This window comes from Manis javanica, chromosome 6, assembly GCF_040802235.1.
Source record: "Manis javanica isolate MJ-LG chromosome 6, MJ_LKY, whole genome shotgun sequence".
In the NCBI taxonomy this organism is placed as follows: Eukaryota; Metazoa; Chordata; class Mammalia; order Pholidota; family Manidae; genus Manis; species Manis javanica.
Genome location: NC_133161.1, coordinates 118,419,160 through 118,442,551, shown reverse-complemented (window position 1 = coordinate 118,442,551; position 23,392 = coordinate 118,419,160). Strand labels below are relative to the sequence as shown.

The following is a 23,392-nucleotide window of genomic DNA, read 5'->3' as shown; positions in this document are numbered from 1 at the left end:
GGTGACGGCTTCCTAGGGTACTGTCTTAGGAAGGATTCTGAGCTTGTGTCTGTATTAAACGGCCAAAAATGGAGAAGACTACGGCAGGGGCCCAAACAGAGAGGCAGAAGCATGTGTTGGCCAGCCATTATTTATACCGCTCACTTGAACGCTGAATCACATTCTGTGTATTCTTGTTACTTACACTGAGCTTTCCTCTTTCCCATTCACCAAGTACATACATTTATAGATAGTAATATTATTCTCAATGGGTACCTAATAAATATTTGTTGAATATTTACTTGGAAGAAACATAGAACAATTGGGTGGTTTACCTGTCTAGGAACAAAGAAATCTCTGGGAAAATTAAATTTTGGTAGCATATCACTTACATATTCTTTAGAATATCTGTGAATATTAGGCTAAAATAATTATCACAAAAGCTATTATTTACTAAATATGTCCGAGCTACTTCAATAATTGTTTAATGTGTATGGGTCTAGTTAAAGCTCAGAGGAATCTTAATCAACAGTCCTCATTATCATCACTAAATCAGAAACAGAAAGTCACTTCCTTACATATAAGAGACAAATTTTGTTCTCTATTAACATCAGGACTTATTTTAATGGCATCACCTACTCTAAGTCTAGACAAACAGATTTCTGTAACCAGTCAAGCAGATCAAGAAGGAAGACCTGAACAAATGAAGTTAATATTGAACTGGATTTTTTTCTACTCATTTCAATACTTTATATATGTAGTTGTTCTCATGCTAGCAGCCAGCAGATGTTAATTTAAGTTTGTTGTGGGAGTGAATAAATGAACAAATAAAGTAACTGTATGAGTTGATAGGTGATACTCAGAGGAGATTATTTAATATCTCAAGATGACCCTGTTTACTCTCTATAACCATAATTTTAAAGCAAAAAATTTAACAGTAAATAACATTATCTTTGATCAGACTTAAAAACTAGGTTAAACAACTAAGGCATGGTCATATGTTTGTAATACACATACATGATAAAGTCAGACTCTCAAATTAGGAATTGTAAATATTCTAATATATATTGTCTTTTAGATATTATTAAAAAGCTTACAATATACTTTTAGCTTATGAAATACATGTCAGTATAAGACCAGCTTGCTTTTTTGCTGGACCACTCCTTTGGTAATTTAGAATCATTTTTCAGATGAGATAGAAAAAAAGGTCTGGCCTTTAATAAAGGACAATTTATATTAGCATTTAATGCATATTGAGAATGATGGAACTGTGTGTGAAAAGGAATCTATTTGTGAACTCAAATAGGCATCTTCAGAGACCTATTGTGGTTTATACTAGAAAACTGGAAGGCTATGTGGAAAAAAATGACTCATGATCTATCAGCATCTGCCTGGCTTCCCTGGAAACCCATGTATTAATAATAATCAGATGATGTTTTACATGATGAGCAGAAAAGAAATCTGAAGTTTTTTTCTGGAACAAAACCCAAAGTAGTCTGTTACTCTGTAAGTATTTACTGAGATCTTAAACAGTGCCTGATGGGCATCAGGAGCTGCATTTAGACAGTGGAGGAGGTTCAGGTTTTCATTCTAAGTATGATGCTACTAGGCAGAATGGGCAGGTTCTAGGCTCTTATGTTACTATTGTTTTTGCCAAGGAAAATAAAAGATAGAACTTTCTATTCCCATCATCTTAAGGTTTCAAGGATATTGCCAGTGTGTCTGTTGTTCTGAACTATTTTATGTTAACTTTTTATTTTATTCATAAACCATGAGTAATTGCTTTTAAACCTTACTAGATTTTATTTGGAAACACACTCATTACAATTCTTTAAAATACACTCCATAAAAACTTTAAAAGTGATAAGCAGAAAAGAAATCTGAAGTTTTTTCTGGGACGAGACCCAAAGTAGTCTGTTACTCTATAAGTATTTACTGAGATCTTAAACAGTGCCTGATGGGCATCAGCAGCTGCATTTAGACAGTGGAAGAGGTTCATGCTTTCATTCTAAGTATGAAGCTACAAGGCAGAATGGGCAATCTTAAAATTGAGATAGAGTTACTAATCTTCTGTGGCATTGGCACAGATACTGTGCTATGAGAAGCCAACAGCTGAAATAAAGTTTTATTTTCTTCATAGATTGACAGGCTACTGCTTGAAAAGAGGAATGCAGATTTTGTGTAATCTCAAAGGGTCACAGGTATGAACAAAGCTACATTTTAAGTTAATCTTAGAAAAAGACCAATTTCAGAGGCAAGAACTATGGGTTATCTCTTCTGGTGTCTCAAAAAAAAAAAAAGACAGCATTGTCTATGCATCTGGAATATAAAAAAGCACTTTAAAGTCCCTGTGCACATAGGAAAATCATCTATTTAACATTTTCCTTAAATAAAACAGTACATTCAAATGCATGATTTTCTAACTAGTATATGTCTCTACATTAGACCTAGAGATGTATACAGAATAAAATGGGTTTTGGAAAGTGTGAAAACTGAATAAATCAAAAGATGCCAGAGTAGTAGAATGCATTAAGCTATTTAGAGTGGCATGTTTCACCAAATTATGATATTGCATGAGAAGTTTTGCATGGTTGTCCAAATGAGCTATTCACACATTTTCCATTTCTACTTTCACTTTTGGTTAAAAACAGATGCGCAAAGACAATCATTTCATGCATATAAAGAGCTCACACGGAGTCTACACTGAATACCAGCTGTCTTTTACTATCCATTTCATGTTTGTGCTACAGAGTCAGAAACCTCAACAGAAACACATTCTCTCTTGATTTATCAATATTTGAAGAGCGGTAAGCTCTCACGAAATATTTGCTGAATGAATCCTTCTGAAATTCTGCACACAATTCTGCCTTTTACTTTATTTGCACCACAGTTACAATCAATTTACCGATCTCATAAGCTAATTTATTAAGGCTGCAAGTAACAGATGAACAAACTAGAAATGATTTAAACAGTAAAGAAAATGCGTCATGTCATACAGCAAGTCTGGAGGTAGAACTTTCTCTGGGCTGGTTAACTGGAGACTTTGAGATGAAGTCATGGGTCTCCACCTGTCTGTTCTGCTAGCCTGGATGTGCTGGCTGCCGTCCTTGAAATGTAATAGATGGTCCCAGCGGCTCCAGCTATCTTCCCCTCAAAGGGTTAGTTTCAGAGGCCAAAAAAGGGCTTTCCTCCACAGGATTCTCTTTTAAAGGAGGCAGAAACCTTCCTGGAACCCCCACCCCACCCCTCCACCCCTAAGCAGGCCTTCTCTGCGTCTCACTGGACAGAATCTGGGCACATTCCCGGGCCTACTCTTGTTCTGGCAGAGGGAGGGGAGTTACCATGACTGGCTCACATTCACACAACACACTCCCCAGGCTGGGGGTGGCTGGGCCTCCCCTGAGCCCATGTCCACCTATCAGGGTTCTGTGAGTAAGACAAAAGGGTCAGGAAAGCAACTGGAGTGACCACCCACGGCAGGCATTGAACAACTTGTGTGTTTGTGTTTTTAATGCAAGTTTGGAAGGTCATTTGACATACACACATTCAACCAACAGTTCCTGAGTGGGTGCCACTGAGACATGGACAGGGCGCCATACCACTGCTGAAATGAGAAATGTGAGGGGACACAGGTCTTGCTCTGAAAAGGGCTTTACATTCTGGTGTAAAGGGACGTTGGTGGAAATCTGTCCTTCTATGCTTGGCATGTAACAACACAAGAAATGTTGGTCGTATTAAAGCGAATTTTGTGAAGAGAACTTCTCTGACTTATTCAGCCCTCAATCTCTCTCTCCTTAGAACAATCTGTTAACATTTCCTGGGTGTTCTTCCTGTCTATTATCCAGCATATAGAAACAAATACCAAGGACATCAGATGGGAGGACTTGACCTCCAGCCCCTGGGGGCTGCATCTCAGTCCACAGTAGCCAGACATCAGTCCTCACCTCCTAGCTTCTCCAGCTCTTTTTTCAATCTGGTACTCAGCATAGTTTCCATCATCATCCTGCCTGACCCCTCATCTACCTCCACTACAAAAGAAATGACCATCCTTCTAATTTGTAATCTTCACAATCTCCAAATGCTTAAACATGGAAGTGTTCAATAAACAATAACTGTGTGGAAATCTTGATCTTCTCTCTCACCTGTGAGACTCTGAGGCTGCCTGACATTTGTCTTACAAAGACTTATTCAGCTGACATTGCCTATATCCTTATCTTAATACCATATACCAGGATGCTAACTTACACAAGGAAGCGCTGAAGCCTTATATAGCTGTACCCATTAGAGCCTTACTGAAAGTGCGTGCACAATAATTAATTGTATGATAGGAGCCTTGGCATTTGCTAAACAGGCCCTTTTATAAAGGTGTGTCACATTTATATCTCTACAGAGATTTAAAAACTAGCACAGTGGCTATTACTGGTCCTACTGATAATAACAGGATAGAGGCATTTCTAGATTTTAAAAAAATTAATGGTGTACCTGTCTTGTGAATGAGTTTCAGCCTCGGACAAGTTCACTATGGATTCAGTGAGACCAAAGAATGACAATGGAACATTCTTGGGGTGAAAGGGTTCATACCCAACTTTATTCCCATAGTGGCAGGTCAATCACTAGAATCCTGTCCACTCAGAGTGAGTCTGCACGCAGCAAGGTGGTCTCGGCCTCTGGGTGTCTCTGCCCCTGCAGCTGTCTCTGTCTCTGTACTCAGTGCTGCCATTCCAGTCTCTGCTCTCCTGCAGCCTTGCAGCCCTGCCACCATGTCACCCAGAGCCCTGGGCAGGGCTCTTTATATAGAGTCAATAACAATGCATTGCCCACACATGTGTAGTGAGCAAGCCGACCAGGGACTGGTGAGAATCCTGGCCACAAGAACCTTCACTTTCTTTACAGTACCTTATGATGATACAGTGAGGACTGGAAGTAAGTATTCTGGGAGTTAGAAATTATGACAGAAAATTTCACATATGCTATTTTATTGATTTTGCCTGGAACATTCATTCTTTTCCTGTTCTACATTTCCCAGACTGGAAGCTTCTGGAAAATAAAGATCGAATCTCATTCACAGTTTCATCAGAACCTAATAAGAGGTAATAGGAGACTTTCAATAAATACTTACTGAACAAATGAATGAAATTCAGAACATTCTTGCAACAAGATCCTTACGTGCATTCACATTTGAAGAAGCAGTACCAAAGAAGTTAAGGCAACCAGTCCATTTATTGACGGAACAGATTAACTGCAGTTTTGAAAACAGGACTCATAAACCCTACAAACTCATGACATCTGCTCTTGTTAGACCGCTTCTGTTACCTAAAATGTCTTGTTGGGGGGATGCCCAATTCATGTCATACCAACCTCTCTATGAAGAGAATTCCAGGGGGCACCTACGAGGTCCCGTTCCTCAGGGGTGAGCTACAGACAGCCAAGCCATGTTTGCACCGCATCATTGGGCCCCTGGATTTCTTATGCCCTTGCACATTCTGTCTGCTGTGGTATATCCTTTTCTTTCCCCAATTTTATGCCTCAGTTAATAAACTCATCCCTGTGTTTCAAATGCATAACACAGTGTGATGCTCTAAGTTGAGGCCCTGTAATAGCTAAGAAATAAATTATTGAATGAATTTAAAAAATACCCTGTTCCTTCTAATCAACCAAGTTCTGCCACATTATGACTTGGATCTATTTAACCATAAACTATTAACATACTTATTTTGCATTTGTCATTTTGTGTGAAGTACAATGGTACATCATACCATTATGGGGCACAAACACAAAAGCCATAAATCCTAACAGAGCAAGGTATAGAAATCAAACATAATTTATCCTGAATGCCAACTCCAAAACATTATGAGACTTCCAGGATTACTACATTGAGAAGGTTTCTAAGACCACAGATGCTCTGGGGGAACTAACACATACAATCATTTATATCTATCTTGGACATGGAGGAGAATAAATAGCCACTCATATTATATTTGCCACACCTATTTTAAATGGGCTAATATGAATGAGGTGTTTTTTTTTTTTTTAGTAAAGTGTGTTCAAATGGAGTGTTCTGCACTACTTTCTAACTGTATGTCTTTAAGAGAGATCACCTAATCTAGGCGGCAGTTTATTCATCTGTAAAACAGTGGTAACATTAACTTTGTGGGATTGTTAAAAGGATCCCCTTAAAAAAAATCAAAATATTTTACAAAATTTAAAGCAGAAATGATAGAAATGTCTTTTAAACAGACACACAGAAAAATAGCAAAGGAGTAAACAATGAATTCTACACAGCAAACATTTTAGGAATTTAGAGATTGGCAAGGCAGCTTTTTAGCCAGATTTATTGCTTCAGAGAGTACAGGTAACATACATAATAAAATGTAGAAATGGAGACATATACTTAATATTTTAAATATGGCTTTCCTTGACACTATTTCTAGAAAGGTTAGGCCCTGGGGCTATTTCATTAATTTTTTTCTAATAAACTTGAGATGACTGTCACTGTCAATATAATACACGGAAAATATAAACACCATAAAGTGTGACCTGATTTTAGCTATTTAATCGGCCAAAGATATTACAATTTATAGATAGCTCCTAAATGAAAATAAAAACTGGAATAAACTTCCAATCTAACATGAATGAGATAATATGCATGACAAAGCAGATAAGTATTAATAATAGCAATAATTATTTTATTACATCACAGCTGTATTTTGATAGGTACCTTGGACACACCAGAGAACACAATAAATGTTTCTATAATATATTGAAAACTGCAATGGAAAACATATTTTCCTACTGAGATCTAGGGAAATGACTACATTTTAAAAGTACTAGACTTAGTATATATCATATGTTATACTCCATTTTTCTTATGCCTCTACACAACTGCCAGGTTTCATATCTATCCTAATATTATACAACTGAATGAATGAATCTATACTAGTTTCAAAGAGACAAGACCATTAATGCCAATATAAAGGTATTGAATTCATTATATTTTAACTTCAGTTCTGGGGACTTGTGTATAATCTGAAATTAGTAAAAGAATTGAAATCTTGGATTTAGGGGTCTATTTTTCTAGAGGAGTTTTAGGGCAATGCTACTCAGAGTGCCTGGCTGCTATGTGATGAGGAGCTTGAGTTAGGTAGAAAATAAACATATAGCTTCCTTCATGAAAAAAATTCCCTACTACAAAGAGCAATTTTAGCGAAATGTACTCAGGGTGATAATTAAGCTACATTTGGTACAAGTTCCTTATCTTATTGTGGACTAATAACAAAGGGTTCCTGGCAATGGCAGCAGGTCCACGGATCCAAGTTGTACAGGTCCAGGGAAAACTAGGAATGGATTGGTTCTCTTCAGTTTGACCTACTGGGTCACTAGTTGTATTAGCTGGAGATGTAATCTAGAACTTCCTTGAAAAACAAAGTTTTGAGAAACAAAAGGGAAGGGTGGCCTGTTCTTACATGCATACTATAGTAGATTTCATTTGTTGTCCCTGTTCTTCACCTTTCTGGTTTCCTCACTGATGTTGTCATAGTACTTCTACAAAGAGTCCATCACTTCATTTTCCTGCCCCACTGATGCCAGGCCTGGGAATATGACTTGATTGAGACAACAGAGCACAGGCTTGTTTGCCAATTCTGAGCCCAGGCCTAGGGTGCTTGCATTGTTCAACTTTTTGTGCTTCTACTCTTGCCATGAGAAGCACATGTATTGTAGAGCATATTAGGCCAAGCATGAGACACATGGAGCAGATGTGGACCCAACTTGATTACAGGAGTTAACACCATGCAAGCCTAGTTTAGGACTGTCATACTCATTGGACCCTAGACACATGACCAAGAAAAAATCATTTTTATTTTAAGGAACTGGGTTTTAGGACAGTTGTTACACAGCTGATTCTGCAAGTAGCTAACCAACACGTAAGTGAAGAGCCATTCTAAGAGTCAAGGTGGAGGAGGGTTCAGCAGTGGTGGAGGAAGTGAACTCACACCCTGGCTGTAGGCACGGTGAAAGGCGTATCAATAACTGGGTTAGGAATAGCACATTCAGATAAGTGTTAAAAACTCCTGATTTCACAAGTGCTGAGAATCCCCCTCAGAGCTCTGATACAAGGGAAAAAACATCCTTCCTTATTTTCTTCCCCAGTTAGTAGAGCAAAGAATAAAAACAAAATGCAACATGAAAAGATTAGAAATTTATTAACAAAAGAAGAATTTTCAAAGTGGGATATAATAGACTTTAACCACCTAGCAAAGAGGACGCACAGATGCATGCTGGCTGACATATATAAGGTCATACTTTTCACTTTGCTTTCTTAAAATAGTTATGTTTACAGGACAAGTGGAGTTCTTACTCCACATTGTGGACTCAACTGGTTTCCTACTGTTCTTTGTATTCTCCTTTCAAGTTCTAATTTAGTGGATCCCATTAGTACAGTGTTCATGATTGATATTTGGTTTTAGTAGAGAGACAACTGCACTAATTTATATCGCTTCTGTGAGTAGCCAGGACACACAAGACTGCTGACAGAATGATGCTTTCATAATGATTATTTAGAGAGTCATATTACATTAACATGTATTTTTTGTAGCATTAATAAGGAACAGCTTTTACCTCTTCAATTTCCTGGGTCAATTTCCAAAATACTTGGTCCCAACCACACTGTAAGAAAGAAAAAACCTGTCCCTAAAATTTACAAAAATACAAGTGAAACAATGTTTTATCTTGGTTTCTGTTTTTACATTAAACCAACATTTAGTGTACATATCTGAACCTTAACAAATATCTAGTTGAGATATGTACACACACTAAATTTACAGGCTGTTTTTTTCTTGTTAAAAATGTCCTAGATACTCTTCAGATTATAACTATATGGAAATGTAAAAACTGTTTTTATTTCTTCAAAGGCTTATTGGTTTATACTTCCAGTTAGTCAAAAATGAAAACTACGGAACAACTATTGCCCAAATGAACAAATTATGTACACAAACCTTTGATTGAGCAACCACAGCCAAGCTCGGCAGTGGTACACTTAATAAAGTGGTGATAGCCATTTTGGGGGGCTACCTTGGGGTGAAATGTTCCACTTTACATACCTTTGTATATAATTAACAATCTGCTGCAACTATGACCTTAAATATCTTCTGGAATAAGGTAAAGTTAGATAATTAGAATCTCTAACAAATAACAGCTGCAAGATGCACAACAGAAATGTCTTCTGAGCAGTGTTTTATTTACATCTTTCTGAGCTATAAGTTTCTTTGCTCCAGTACATTTCTGATAGAATGTCAGCCATCCTGTCTTTTCAGGGAGCTCTTGATCTCAAGAGATTCAGTTGTTCTTTTGCAATTAAGGCAGAATTTCTTCCAGCTCACGCAATTCACCAAAGACAGACTTATATAATCATTCCAGAAATGCTATCTACTGGGCAACATCTCAGAAGTGTGGATTTTGAGTACAAGGGGAAAAAAAAGACAGCCCTGACTCTTTAATGAATAGTTCTGGCTTTTTCATTAAAAAAGCACACTATCCATTCTTCATAAATTTCACAATTTCTCCTAATGTCTGGTCTTCATATCATGTACAGACAATCCTGTTAAGAAATGTCACATATCTTTTCCATGAAACACATTATGTAGTCACAGAATAAAGATTAAGTAAAACATAACCTGAAAAATTTGCCACACTGATAGAAGCTCAGCATTTCTCTTCCCACAGTGAATTACTATTTCAATCACCATGGACTCTCAAATGGAATGTCATAGCTTGGAAAAGTGCCTGTTACAGCTTACACATTTGCTGAAGAAATTCTCTTAGAAATGATATCCTTACTGTGTCTGAAAGTCAAATTCAGAGTGAGGGTATTACAGCCTGCATCTCTAACATTAGCTGTATTTTAATATACAGACATTGCTAACCTAAGAAAAAACAAAGGTGTACATGCTTGGGACACTCTGACTACTGTCAATATGATCCAAAATCATTTCTTCAATGTCTTTGCTTTCACCAACCTCTCACACATGTAAGCATATGCGCCATCGGTATAACATTAACTAAGGCTCTGAGGAGAAAGGTTTCACATGAGGGAAGCAGTACTTTCCTTTGGGACCCTATTGAACAGAAAATTCTCAGAAAATACATAATTTGGCTTTTAGTGTCAAGGACTTTTCGCTTTGGGCTATAAATTTTGATGAAAAAATAGGTAAATCAAAAGGATTAATATCTCCAACTCTATACTTACTAATATATTTGAATATAATACGGACATATTTGAAAATGAAGCATTACATATCATGCTGCTATTCCATCCATGTTGGTCAGAGAATACCAATTTTCTTCAAAGAACCACAGTAAGTCAACTGGATTGCACACAAATAACTGGTATTTGAGTCAGTGTCTCTCTAATGTTTGCTAATATTGTCAAAACAATGAAAGATACACATAAGGCTGCTGTCAAAAATGTGCATACAAATTACCTATCTGCACATATAAATGTAAAAATCTGTATAATCTCTACTGAAGTACTGATCTTAAGAAGTCATGCCCAGAATATGAAACACATCCTTAACCAAGTATCATAATGTGATTTTGCCTTAAAATAAGTCCCCAAATCATTGCCAGGTGGATTTCTCAGGAGCCAACAGAATATAGACATTGAGATCCTTCTTGAAAATGTGAAGAAATTCATGCACAGAACTAAAAATGTCTAAGTAGGAAGCTGAACCTCTCAGTATATCTGAAATCCATGCCCTTGAGACTTACTTTAAACTGGATGCCTGCTATGTTACATTATATCTTGTAATCATCAAATCTACAAAACCATGAGATTTACTAACAAGGCACTTTCAAATCTGAATCAACCAATTTAGAGCAACAGTTGAAGACACTGTTATAGAATATGTAGAGTTAAGCTACACGCCCACAATGAATCCTGATCCATGTACCAAGATTTTGACCAGATGGAATGAGGTGTAAATCCATTATGCTTATCTTTTCATATTGAATTGCTTGAGACTCTAGATGAAGTCATTTGAGAAAAACATCCACAACAGAGTAATAAACATGTAACTCCCCTCACTCCAGATTCAGTTATGGTTTATTTCTCCTCAGATGCTACACTGAGACAAGGATATGGGTGCAGTGAATCTTAATTTGGGAGATCATTCCGGGAGGCAAAAGTGAGAAAGTGGATAAACTGAGACAAAGCAGGGAGAAAATCTAACACATTATTACTGTTGGCAACACGGTTCAACCCCTCTAAGTAACCATACGGAAGCTCCTTGAGAATTGCCCCACAGAAAGAAGGAGGAGGCTGGGGAATTGATCCCCAGAATCCCATCTTCCACTGCTTGAGAGTTGCTTCTGGTTGCGTTAAAGCTCCAGCACTTCAAGCAGAAGGGGTCTGAGCAAGCTGCCGGGAGCAGAGTACCCCAGCCACCAGGTGCAGGGAAATAAATGGAAGCATTTACAGGAACCCCAATGTGGGCTCAGGGAGCTGAGGCGGGGCAGCCACACTACCTGCTTCAAAAGTACAAGCATCACAAAAGCTCGGCTTTGTTTATCCAGCAGTACTGTCTTTCCAAAGAGCTCATAAACTTTTCCAGCCACTGAGAAGCAGAGGTAAACTCTTTTGGAATCTGCTTTCTTCAGTTCCCCATTTCTCTCGGCTGGGTCCAAGTCACCTGGCAGTCAGGTCACGTGGGGACGTTCTACAGAGTATTTTTGCTCCCTATGCCAGGGCAATAGGGGGAAACGTTAGAGCTGTGCTCTTGCTGCTCCTGCCATTAGTGCTTGTGCTTCTGACTCCATGGCTTAGGCTGTCACACTCTCTTCTGACCTCCAGCCAGATGAATGCCGAATCAGGAGAGGCTGGTCTCCGAAGTGAACACCCCACAGGTGTGGCTCTTTGCGAGGACCCTCCAGACTACACTCCCTTTGAACTCTCACCCTCCTACTTTGATACTAACCTACACCATCCAGGAAGGAAGCCTGCCCTTTGACCACACGTCCAAAGCATCAGAGACTTAACTGTCCTCTAGTAGTCTCAAAAGTGACATTCTTACACCTCCAGACACATCGTTGAGGGCAGGAGAACAACAGGGGAAATTCTATTTGTATTTATTTTAACTGATCCACTTCAAATATCAATCCTCATATTTTATAATTTTATACAGTACTACATACAGTTTATAAACCTATATATACATGTTGAGGGCATAATCAAAGTGTTTTATTTAATTAATGAGGTGCACCATCAAAAACGTTTGAAGATCCTGCTCTGAGAGATCACGTCTGTGATCTGTGTCCCACAGCCACAGGATCACTGAGCCCTGTGAAAATGCCAGCTCTTCCACAGAACTGCTAGATGGCTGCCACTGCCTGAGCTGAGGACACCCCTAGGTTTGCAAACCTCATGGCCTCATGGGTTATACTGTCCAGGCCGAATGACTCTGGGCATCCAGTCTGAGTGGTAGATTTCCTCAGTTCTGTAATTTAGTCCGAGGGTTTGGTTAAAACAAAGAAAAAAAGGACTTTGAGGAACCTGTGGTATGAGGCTTGACATTGTTTCAGCTAACACGTACCTTGTCCACAATAGCGGTTGGTTCTGAAACATAATTTATGGGAAAGACCATTACTTACATTCTCAGCATTGGCAGTTTGGCTGCACACAGCATATTCACAATACTATTGATTTACTGTGTAACACTTCTCCCCTCTTAATCATGGTGAACAGACTACCTCTTCATGACGTCGTCTGCTCAGTAATTCCATAAGCACCTGATACACAGGGACCTTGTTGTCTACTTTACTTTGTAAGAACACTTCGCAGACTGCCATGGTTAAAAACAGCACTGAATAAATTGTTGAACTAATGCACTATTAGGGGATTTACTTATTAAATTTTTGAAGGATACTTCCTGGTTTTGAAACAGATTTGGTGATCAAGTCTTGCTACTATCCTGGGCAGCCCAGAGGACAAAGTTAGAGGGAACAGCTCTAAAAGTGCAACAGTACCCAATTCAAGTCAATAAGCAGTTACAATTATTCTACACAGTTTCTTCAGGATTTATAATCCATCCTCTGTTACTTTTCTAGGTTGTTAATTACTGTTTCTACTCATGTGAGGAAAAAATAACTCAACTTTGGTAGATTACTTTTCCATTTACAAGACAAATTCAAATTATTCATTAAATCCACATCAAAATCCTATGGAAAATAGATTACTGTCATCATCCCCCTTTTATGTAAGAGGATAATAAGGTTCAGATAAATTAATGCTTTGTCCAAGGACATTCAGATAGTAAGTGACAAATTCTGGGAACTTAATCTACTTTTATGACTTCTAAGCCACAACAGGCTATTTTTGCTGATTTGTGTATCTTATCCACTTCCTGCGTGTGTTTCCAGAACTGCAGATATAAAATTCTGTTGCTTTATACAAGGGTAGAATAAAATACCTTGATCAAATTTTTGGTAATAGTTTTTGAAGATACCTGTATTCTGTTGACTTTCTTTTTGGTTATAGAGGCACACTGAGCAAATACTTTCAAAGAACAGAACCCACCTCATTCTTTGTAAGAAATGATTCACTTAGAGCCTATTTTGTTAAAAAGTATGGAATGAGGTTTTCTTTTTTTTCTGTGAAATATCTTGTATCTAAGATGATCCTTGTTATTTTAGATGAAAATACTCAGTTCATTAAAGGAATGATCTTACCTGGGACTTTAAAAGGGAAGGCAGAGACCCAAAGCTAACTGCTGGATGAATCTGCTATATATCCATCCCAACAAACACTAATTGCATCTTCTACGTGTCACTGTTTTGTTGTTTTTTGGCTTGTTACAAATACAGGCATTAATGACTCTGTTTGCTTTAAACTTTTCTGTAAAGAAATAGTCTGAGAACCCAAGTTGAATATCACAAAGGATAATTACAGTGCGGCTCCACTTTTTTCATTTTGATCTAATGCTATAATACTTCATGTTGCATAAGCAGTAATTTACCAGTTATCCTTAGAACATTCAGTCCAGTGTCTCCTAGCCACAGGCATGGAGGGCCCACCACGTTACATTCTGGATGCAAAACACTGCAGTAAGAAGATAAAGCAAAACCCAGGTTCTTCAGAATTAATAGCGTTTTAAGTTGCTTTGAAGGAAAATAAGGAAATACAGAAAAATAAGAGATTCAAAAGCAGTTTTGTCATGGTTGCCCAAGACATTTCTGTTCCATTTCATTTACAGTTTATAAAGAAAAAAAAACAATCAACGATCCTATCTTTTGTCTCTTCAACATCAGAAATTGGGTCTCTGATTTTGAAAGCCAGGGTACATGGTTACTCTGATTAGTTCTTGTCCTCTGGAGGCCTCCTAAGAGAGACTACTTATGTTTTGTGAATAAGAAGCACTGAAATATTTTAACAATACACGAGTAAATAAGAGCATATCAGCAGTTATACGAGCTGAGTGAAATAGAATATATTCATAAGTGGAATGGAAATAATAATGGAACAAGGACGGGTATGGTAGTTCCACATCTCTCAGAACAGAGAGAGAGCCCATGGAGACATTAACAATCCAAAACCATTCTAATAAGAAAGAAAATGCTCTGGACCTGATAGGTGGTCTAAGAAAGAATTCTCCTTGTATGTAGGCTGCTAAATTTAATTTTTCTGAGAAAAATAGGTGAGTTGATTTCTCTTTTATTTGCAACTTAAAAAAAATCAAGCTTTTGTTTATCAGGCTTTGTTTCTCATTTTCATGGTTGGAATACAATTCAATTCTATTGACAGATGGGCTTTAGCCATGCTAATTACCATAGCGATCAATTAACTCAGCTGCTGTTTAGAATAGAGAAAGCTACATAAACAACAATCTGGAAATAGTGTCTTTTAAAACACAGTTGTAGAAACATCACCTATCATGCACATAATTCATGAAATATCCAACCGACCATGTGGTCGTGGTACAATGGGCTTCTAAAAATTTTTTTGAGATCTTTTCTTTTTATCTCTGTCCTGTTGGGAGACTAGCATACAACAACACTGCAAAGGCAGCCGAGCCCAAAGGGTCACCAATGATAAAGTCCCCTGACACGTAGCCGGTTTCGGGTGGCAGATTCTGGGGCAGACTGAATGCTATTCCTCTGTAGGAATAATACGAAAACTGGTTGAAAGCTTTGCATTGTATCATAGATAACAGGTGTAGTTCCATAAACAACTTCTTTAAAAAAGTATGATAACCACTAATTATATACCTTTGTATTAAAAGCTCCCACATGGACTTGGAAATTCCCGATGTAGCCTCTACCCATTTTCTAATAAAGTATCTCCACAGACTACAGACTGACATAAAGTATGACTGATGGGCAATGTAATGCCAATGTCTTGAAGGAATATTCACTAACTCTAAAGTAGGTAAGGGTGAAATGAGAGAAAGACCTCTGCAGATTTCAGTTCACACACTGCATAGGTGTTCCCGCCTGCAGTGAAGATGGCCTCTTAACTCAGTTAGACAGGGTCTGTACCAGAAAGCATCATGGCATTCATTCTGTCTGTATCTGTGTGGGTGACTGCGTGAATGAGGGTTGGGGAGACTACTTTTTAAGAAGGCTAGACTATTATTCCTTCCCTACACCAATTCTACCACTCTTCTGCATCCGTTCAGTTACAGCATCTACAGGGAAAAAAATAATGAACAGTAAAATGTATGTTTGTGTGAGGAGAAAGCAGTTGAGTGAGTTGTATTATGCACCAAGAAAAGGAATGTTCCTCTAAAACCACAAGGTAAAATTTAACAATAGCTGTGAGCAAATAATTTTTCCAGGGCCAACTCAGCAGGCACTTTCTCCAGTGAACATTTTGCATAGTCCTATCCACTCTGTGCACTCCCCCTGCCAAACAAGTCACCTTTACTTCTTTTAAACAAGCACAGCATTTTATTTATGCATCTAGTATGATTATTAATTTCTATTACATAAAATAACTCAAAGTGCATGAATCTATCTTCCCTAGTAGATGTCTTGTTCTTTGAAGGAGGAAAATGAGTCTTATCCTTCTGTCCTCAAAACCCCTTGTATACTGATTTGCTCCTACAAAGTGGTCATTAAATATTTACTATGAGAAATTATTAACATGTTTCTGAGCACATCTCCAAATGTCAGAAAACTAATTATGTAAATACCAACAAGTTTATAACTAAAATGCATTGATTATGATTTACTATAAAAGAGTAAACAATAAATGGTTTGAATGATTTTCCTCAATTGCAGCTGATTTCAAAACATAATGCCCTATTATCATTACTATTACTATTTCACCTTACATGGTTACACTCTACCTTCACAGAATGAATAGGAAAATTAAAACACTCCTCTTCTAAGGTACATTGAAAAGTAAGAAAAAAGTAACTGACAGACCACGAAGCCATAACTTCATTCTGTTTTTAATGTTACACTAAATTCATAAATCTATAAATGTTTCCCTCACAAATTATAAGTAAACTTCAAATTTTCAATAACAAGGCATTAATTCCAAAGACTGAAATAATTTTTATACGATTAAGACATTGGAAGGGACCACAAGTCGTAAAATAATAGCAGTAAACTTTCTTAAAAATAAGCAAATACACACATGGAAAGAATATACTGTGAAAAAGCAAGAGCTAAAATATCAGATTATTTTCAACATGCAATATAGGACTTAAAATGCATCTCTTTTCTTGATAAAATATTAAAACACCCATCTATAAAATATAACAATAAAATGCACCAAAAAATGACACAACCTTTTAAATTGCATGTTTAAAGTTCGAGAAAACATGTCCTGACTGAATCTGCACCTGGTCGTGCTCTCTCTTTATGTATGCGTGTGGACCAGGGGCTGGTTTTCTGTCCATGTTCCTTCTCCTTACGACGAGGAAAAATCACTGGCTGAGTTCTCAGCAGGTTGATGCTGATGAAATTCGTGGGTCTCATGAGTTTCTTCAATTACAGATTTAATATTTGTTTATACATTTAAGAGGTTTCAAACTTCTAATATATATTTATGGTGTTCAAGCTTCTAAGATGGCATACTAAAACTTTTCATATGTTTAGAGACCTCCAAACATACTAATAAAAGCTTAAACTTTCATTAGAACATTTTTCATGTGTTTATTAAATAATTAACTATCTGAAGAAATAAATGTTATTCATCTGTGACAGTTGTGGCACAATTTATGGTATTATTGCAAAAGAAATGGAAGAACAGTGGGAAAACTAGCTGTTTAAACTATAAGTATGGCTTTAAATATTCTGCATCTTTCCTAAGGTGCATTGAGAATCTCAAGCAATTATTTAACTGTCTCAGTAAGTCTTGATTATACTTTTTTAATAGCAGCAGCAGGCACATACTTAAAGAAAGGAATCCAAACACAGCAAATTAATATATTTGCTTAACATGGTTTAATTATTGCATATACTACATTATAATACTTATGCAGCTATTTTTTTTCTCTCACAGAAAAGACGTTTATTTTACTCTGGAAAGCCAGAGATGGAATTTTAAACATCAACTGACTGAACTAAGTGGAAGCATCAATTATCTTGATTTTTTGCTGCATTAAGTTTTCACAAAGAGGCAAATTATAAAAGGTATTATTGTGGATTTATTCCAAAAGATATCTTTGGGGTTATTTACTTGGCCAGTATGAAATCAGTGTCATCTTTTCTATTTTCTGGGTATTTAGGCTATACAATGAGAATTGATTTTCTGAGTGATAGCCCTGAGACCTTGCGGGAGTCTCACTTATCACAGAAAGATCCAATTATGTTCCTATATTACACTCACCAAGGAAGAAAGAGAATGTACATCACACACTCACAAAAATAACAAAAAAGAAAAGAACACCGAGAAAAGTTACAACAACCTTCAGTTACCTAGATTAGCACACCTAGATAATTCAGATTGCCCATTTCTCAGTGGCATGTAACTTTGGGAACTTACGATGTAAGAACATTTTATATGTGGGAGTCTTCACATATAAACCAAATGGTCTCCAAGTTTATTACATAATCAGACGAGGTTTGTATTTAAGATTTGGAGGTAAGATAATTATACATATGGCATTTTAACCACCAATAGTGATGACTGGAATGAAAGAATCAAACTATAAATAGAAGTGCTAAACTGCCCCAGGAGGCTGTGTTTATCTTTTCAGGTTCCAGGCTGTTTTGCAACAGAGGTTGAGGCCTGGATGGGTGGCTGGACCAGCAGACCCAAAAATGCCCTACCAATCCTGCCGTCTTCTGGTCTAAGGGACCATAACAGTTAACTGGCCAGAACTTGAGGCTTTTTGCTTTCCATTGTGCATTCTCAGTAAAGGGTAAAATAGTAAAAAGCACAAAAATGTGAAATGCCACTAAAAGTAAAGAATTACAGCAAGATAATACAACAAACCATGTAAAGCTTAATTATGTTCAGCATCAAGGCAATGGTAAATGAAATAAAAAGATGATAGCTTCTTGTGATGTGAACCCTGAATTCTTGCTTTGCCAAAAAAGAAAAAAACAAAGCTTATTCTATAGTAGTTTCATTCACTGTTTAAAAAAACAAACCCCCTAATACTACTTCTGAATTTATTAAGATTTTAAGAACAGACTATCCAAAACTGGTTGGTGGGATGGGTGGGAAAGAACACTGAATCTAAGCATCACTGGCTGCTCATCTGCGCAGAGTAATGTGCACGTGACACGTTTCACGTTATAATTGCCCCAATCTCAGGAGAAAACATTGATCTCTCATGAACTCATCAGGATGCTCAGAACAACTAACCACCTTTGTTAACTTAATATTGTTGGGTCAAGGACCATCCATGTCTATAAATAGTGAAAAATAGCTCTACAATAATTCATAATCAGGAAAATTACAATACTTTAATTGTAGGTTTTATTCCCTACAATTTTATAAAATCCTCCCTATCATGAAGTGCTGGCTCTCTAGGTAAAGGCTCTCGGTCAGGCCCTGCTTTCCAGGCCTTTGTTTCTCCGCCCTGGCCCAGCCCACACGGCTGCTTTTTCTTATCTAAGCCCAGCTCCTTGGGGAAGACTCCTCTGCCTGACAGCCCTCTCTACATTCAGTATTTGTTCTCCACATTTGTTCACTTCTCCTGTGCTGTGCTGACTTCGACAGTACTTTTTAACCCCCAACTTTGTGTCTGTGTGCGCTCTTTTAGATTCTAAGTTCCTGTAAGAACAAGCCTAGATTTATTGTTCATCATGTGTGTATCCCCAGAGTTTAGCACACCTTTCACACACATTGGACATTCAGTCAACATTTCTAATATAAGAAGAATGTAAGTGTAAAAACCTGTTAGAGTAATGAGTGAGATCCAATCCTTCATCTGAGACAAATATGAGAAACAAAAGCAAAAAAAAACTTTAGGTTAATGCAATATCCTTCTCTCTGAATGGTGTAGTTCTTTGTTGAAAACTTGAAATAAAGAGGGGAGACAAGGCAGAGGGTGTTGACTATCTTTCGGTTCATAAGTAAACATATGTGGGTGGAAAGTCCAAGCCAGAGAGGCTCGAGCTCTTTACAGTGAAATATAGAGGAACAGAACTGGCTCTCAAGGATTCGACCCAACTGCCATTTTCCCTGAAGGACCTCTTCATCCTTACGCTGTGAGCCTCCGCTCTGGTGTAAGGTGGGGGCGTGGGGAGTGCCGTGCCCTAGGGTCAGAGAGGAGGCTTACATGCCCTCCAGGACATTAATGATGTATTTTACTACAGAACTGATGTCAAACTGGTCTCAAAGATTCATCTCTCACTCACTGGCTCAACGTAATGAGTTACCCATACAAGGTTCTTTTGCAGTTCCCACATCCAATGGATAAACACATTTTGTCCATTCTACTCAACAAACACTTTTAGTCCCCACTGCTTCCACTTTAGTTGTCCCTAACTTTTCAGACTATAGCAACAGTTCCCTCTCTGAGCCATACAGAAAGTGTTTCTACCTGGCCCTTCAAATGTCACAAGAAATTGCTTCCTTAATTTGATTAAATGAAAAAAAAAAACCACAATTACCTGATTCAAATCTTTCCCACTTCCTTTCCTTTCTCTTTTTTCTCTTTTGGTTCTCTCCTTTTTTATATTTTTTTTTGAGGGAGTATTCTTGCTTATTGGTAATATTTAAATTCCTTGGATTTATGCATGACTTTTTATAAACTGGCTCCAATCATTTATTCCAGCTTCATATCCTGTCATTCAAATTCACATACAAATTTCTCCTGTTACAATGAATGTCTCACTTTTCTCTGGAAAAAACAGGCCTTGTCACAAATGTTTCACATGGACAGTCCTCAACCTTCAATGATCCACTTGTTTCTTCTTTAACTTAGAATGCTAAATATGTCTTTGTAAAGTATTGTGATCTAGTATGGTGATTCACCCATTTCTAAATATGTCTTGTAAAGTATTGTGATCTAGTATTGTGATTCACCCATTTCCCCGACAACCTCTTGCTACAGTGTGAGGTCATCAAGGACAGATGCCACGTGAGCTATCTTTCACACCAAGCAAGCACATAGCCTGATACTTGCCATCTAGGAAACACGCATTCACTGTTTGGGGAAATAAGTAACAGTACAGAGAGTACAATTCTCAAATGAACAAAATGAAGGTTAATATGTTGCTGAAGAGTTGAAACAATCTTTTTCATATTATGGGTTAAACAGGCTTTGAAGGGCCAGCCTTAGAATCTAATGGACTTTGTTTCTATGGTTGTGGGCATTCCAAGTTCCCAACAACACCTAGACAAATGAACCCGGGAACACAGCAGCTTCCACGGAAAAGCAGCAGGCACTGGGCTGGCAGGTGAGTGGCGGTGCCTCTGGGAGAGGCGAATGGGCCCAAACACAGACACCAGGTCCTGAGGAGCAGCCGAGCCTTCAGCAGAGACCGGCTCCGGTCAGCCTGTGAACAACCAACGCCCTCTGCCCATCTGGCCCTCCTGGGCCCACACCATGCTGGTCACTGTGCACTGTGTGCGGAGCGACCTCTCCGAGGTCACCTTCTCCCTCCAAGTCAGCCCTGACATTGAGCTCCACACCTTCCGCGTCCTCTGTGAGCTCCAGTCTGGTGTCCCTGCAGAGGAAATCCAGATCGTCTACATGGAGCGACTCCTCATGGACGACTACTGTTCCCTGGGCTCCTATGGCCTCAAAGATGGCGATGTTGTTGTTTTACTTCAGAAGGAGAATGTGGGACCTCGGCCAACTGGACCGATGTCAGGCCCGCCTCAAACTGATTTCACTGACATGGCCACACCTGGGACATCCAGCAGCGGGCCGCAGCACCAGCGTACACCATCGGCCCAGCAGGCCCATGGCCCGAGCTCCAGTGAGAGGGGGACAGCTGGACAAGGCCTCGACAGCCCCGCCTTGGTCCGAAGCATGCTGCTCTCTAGTCCCCACCATCTGTCCCTGCTGAAGGAACGCAACCCCTGTTTGGCGGAAGCCCTACTCAGTGGAAACCTTGAGACATTTTCTCAGGTCCTGATGGAGCAGCAAAGGGAAAGGGCCTTGAGAGATCAAGAGAAGCTTCACCTCTATTCTTCAGACCCGTTTGATTTGGAGGCACAGGCCAGAATAGAAGAAGAAATCCGGCAGCAGAACATTGAGGAAAACTTGAATTTAGCGATGGAAGAGGCTCCAGAGAGTTTCGGACAAGTTGTCATGCTCTATATTAACTGCAAAGTGAATGGACATCCTTTGAAGGCTTTTGTTGACTCAGGGTCTCAGATGACCATCATGAGCCAAGCCTGTGTGGAGAGATGTAATATGATGTGGCTGGTGGACCAACGATGGGCTGGGATTGCTAAAGGAGTGGGCACCCAGAGAATTATTGGCCGCATTCATCTAGCACAGATTCAAATTGAAGGTGATTTCTTACAATGTTCTTTCTCTATACTCGAGGAGCAACCCATGGACATGCTTCTAGGACTAGATTTGCTCAGGAGACATCAGTGTTCCATTGACTTGAAGAAAAACGTGCTGGCGATCGGCACCACAGGCACACATACTGCCTTTCTTCCCGAGGGAGAGCTACCCCCATGTGCTAGGCTGGTTAGCAGTACCGGGCAATCAGAGTCTCCAGACAAGGAAGTAGTAGATGCTGTTCAACACCCAGCCAGGCATTCAGGACGAAGAAAGCATTGAAATAGGTTATAAATATGCCACCACCTTGAGGGAGTCTCAAGTCCTGGAAAATTGTAAGAAATGGGCTCACTGGCAATGTAATCATTAAAAACATCTCTAACAACTAAACCTGGCCTTGGGACTGAGTTCTCAGATCTGTCACTATGTAAATCATGACTATCTGATCTTGGCCCCTCTTCTTTCCCCTTAAAAGATCACTGACCCTGATCCTGGGAAGGTTCTGGAGGCTCCATCAGCTCTCCAGGTAATCCGTGAAAGGAGACCAACCTCTTCCTTCAGAGACACTGTCCTACCAGATTACAGGATGGCTTGTCCAAACCAGCTGCAATTTTGCACAGTTCCCTTTCCCTGGAAAAAGCCATGGCTGCAGACCCTACTGGGCATCTACGTATAAGTATTTCAGATCAGCACTAACAATTACTTATATTCAGAGAAACATGTCTATTTTTCACAGATTTTGTTTTCTTTGGGAAAGGTATTAGAAATGGTGGGTCAATTGTATTCTTGATTTGATTAATATTTATGAATGTCTGTTTAGTACAGTCATTTGCTCATATTTTACATTTTCCCTTCCTCTGGACTCCCCTGGAGTTGCGTTCACTGCAATCTGCCTCTAAAGGCTAATTTGGCCAAACTTGACAAAGTGGATTTTTCTCCTAGGTTATTCAAATTAATGTTCTCCTTTCCCTGTATTCAGAGAAACCCTGTGAAACAAAAGTAATCAAGTAAATTTTTTATTTAAATTGCGGTGCTTCTTAGAAGCCTACTGATTGTATTATGGTAAAAGTGGGAGGTAGGGGTATGTAGTGGTTCAGGGCCCCTAATACTCATTTTAGTTAGATTATCTCTTTCTTAAAAAAAAACTGCTTTATATATTAAACTGCTACATAAATCATATTTAAACAAAGGGTTTCATTGTTAAAAAAACTTTTGAAAACTTCCGATTGAGAAGATCTCTAAGGCCTCATTCAGCACTGTGATTCATTCTGACAAAGCCTGTCTCCATTACTACTGATGGTGTGGAATGGAAGATTCTAGATTTAATTACAACCCTTGGCTAAAACACCGGAGACCAAAGGTTCAGTTGCCCAAGGCCATCAGACTCAGAGAAAATGTTTCAGGGCAATAATGCATCAAGACTGGTATTAGAAAGAATAATGGATTCAGAGTCAAGAAATGTATGTTCTGATTATAGCTCTGTATTTATTTTTTTTAAT

At 38.5% G+C, this 23,392-nt stretch overlaps 2 protein-coding genes across 6 annotated transcripts in view; one reads left to right on the top strand and one right to left on the bottom strand.

Moving 5' to 3' along the window:
• PDGFD (platelet derived growth factor D) overlaps positions 1-23,392 on the bottom strand; it is a 232,595-nt gene that overhangs the window by 95,371 nt on the left and 113,832 nt on the right. The gene's annotated exons all lie outside the window — the stretch shown is intronic.
• Positions 1-23,392, top strand: part of DDI1 (DNA damage inducible 1 homolog 1) — a 29,772-nt gene extending 6,380 nt beyond the window's left edge. Inside the window, exon 1 of the mRNA XM_073239359.1 lies at positions 1-23,392. This exon is cut by the window's left edge and continues 6,380 nt beyond it. Within this exon, the coding sequence (XP_073095460.1) occupies positions 20,982-22,175 (1,194 nt within the window). The 5' untranslated portion in view covers positions 1-20,981 and the 3' untranslated portion in view covers positions 22,176-23,392.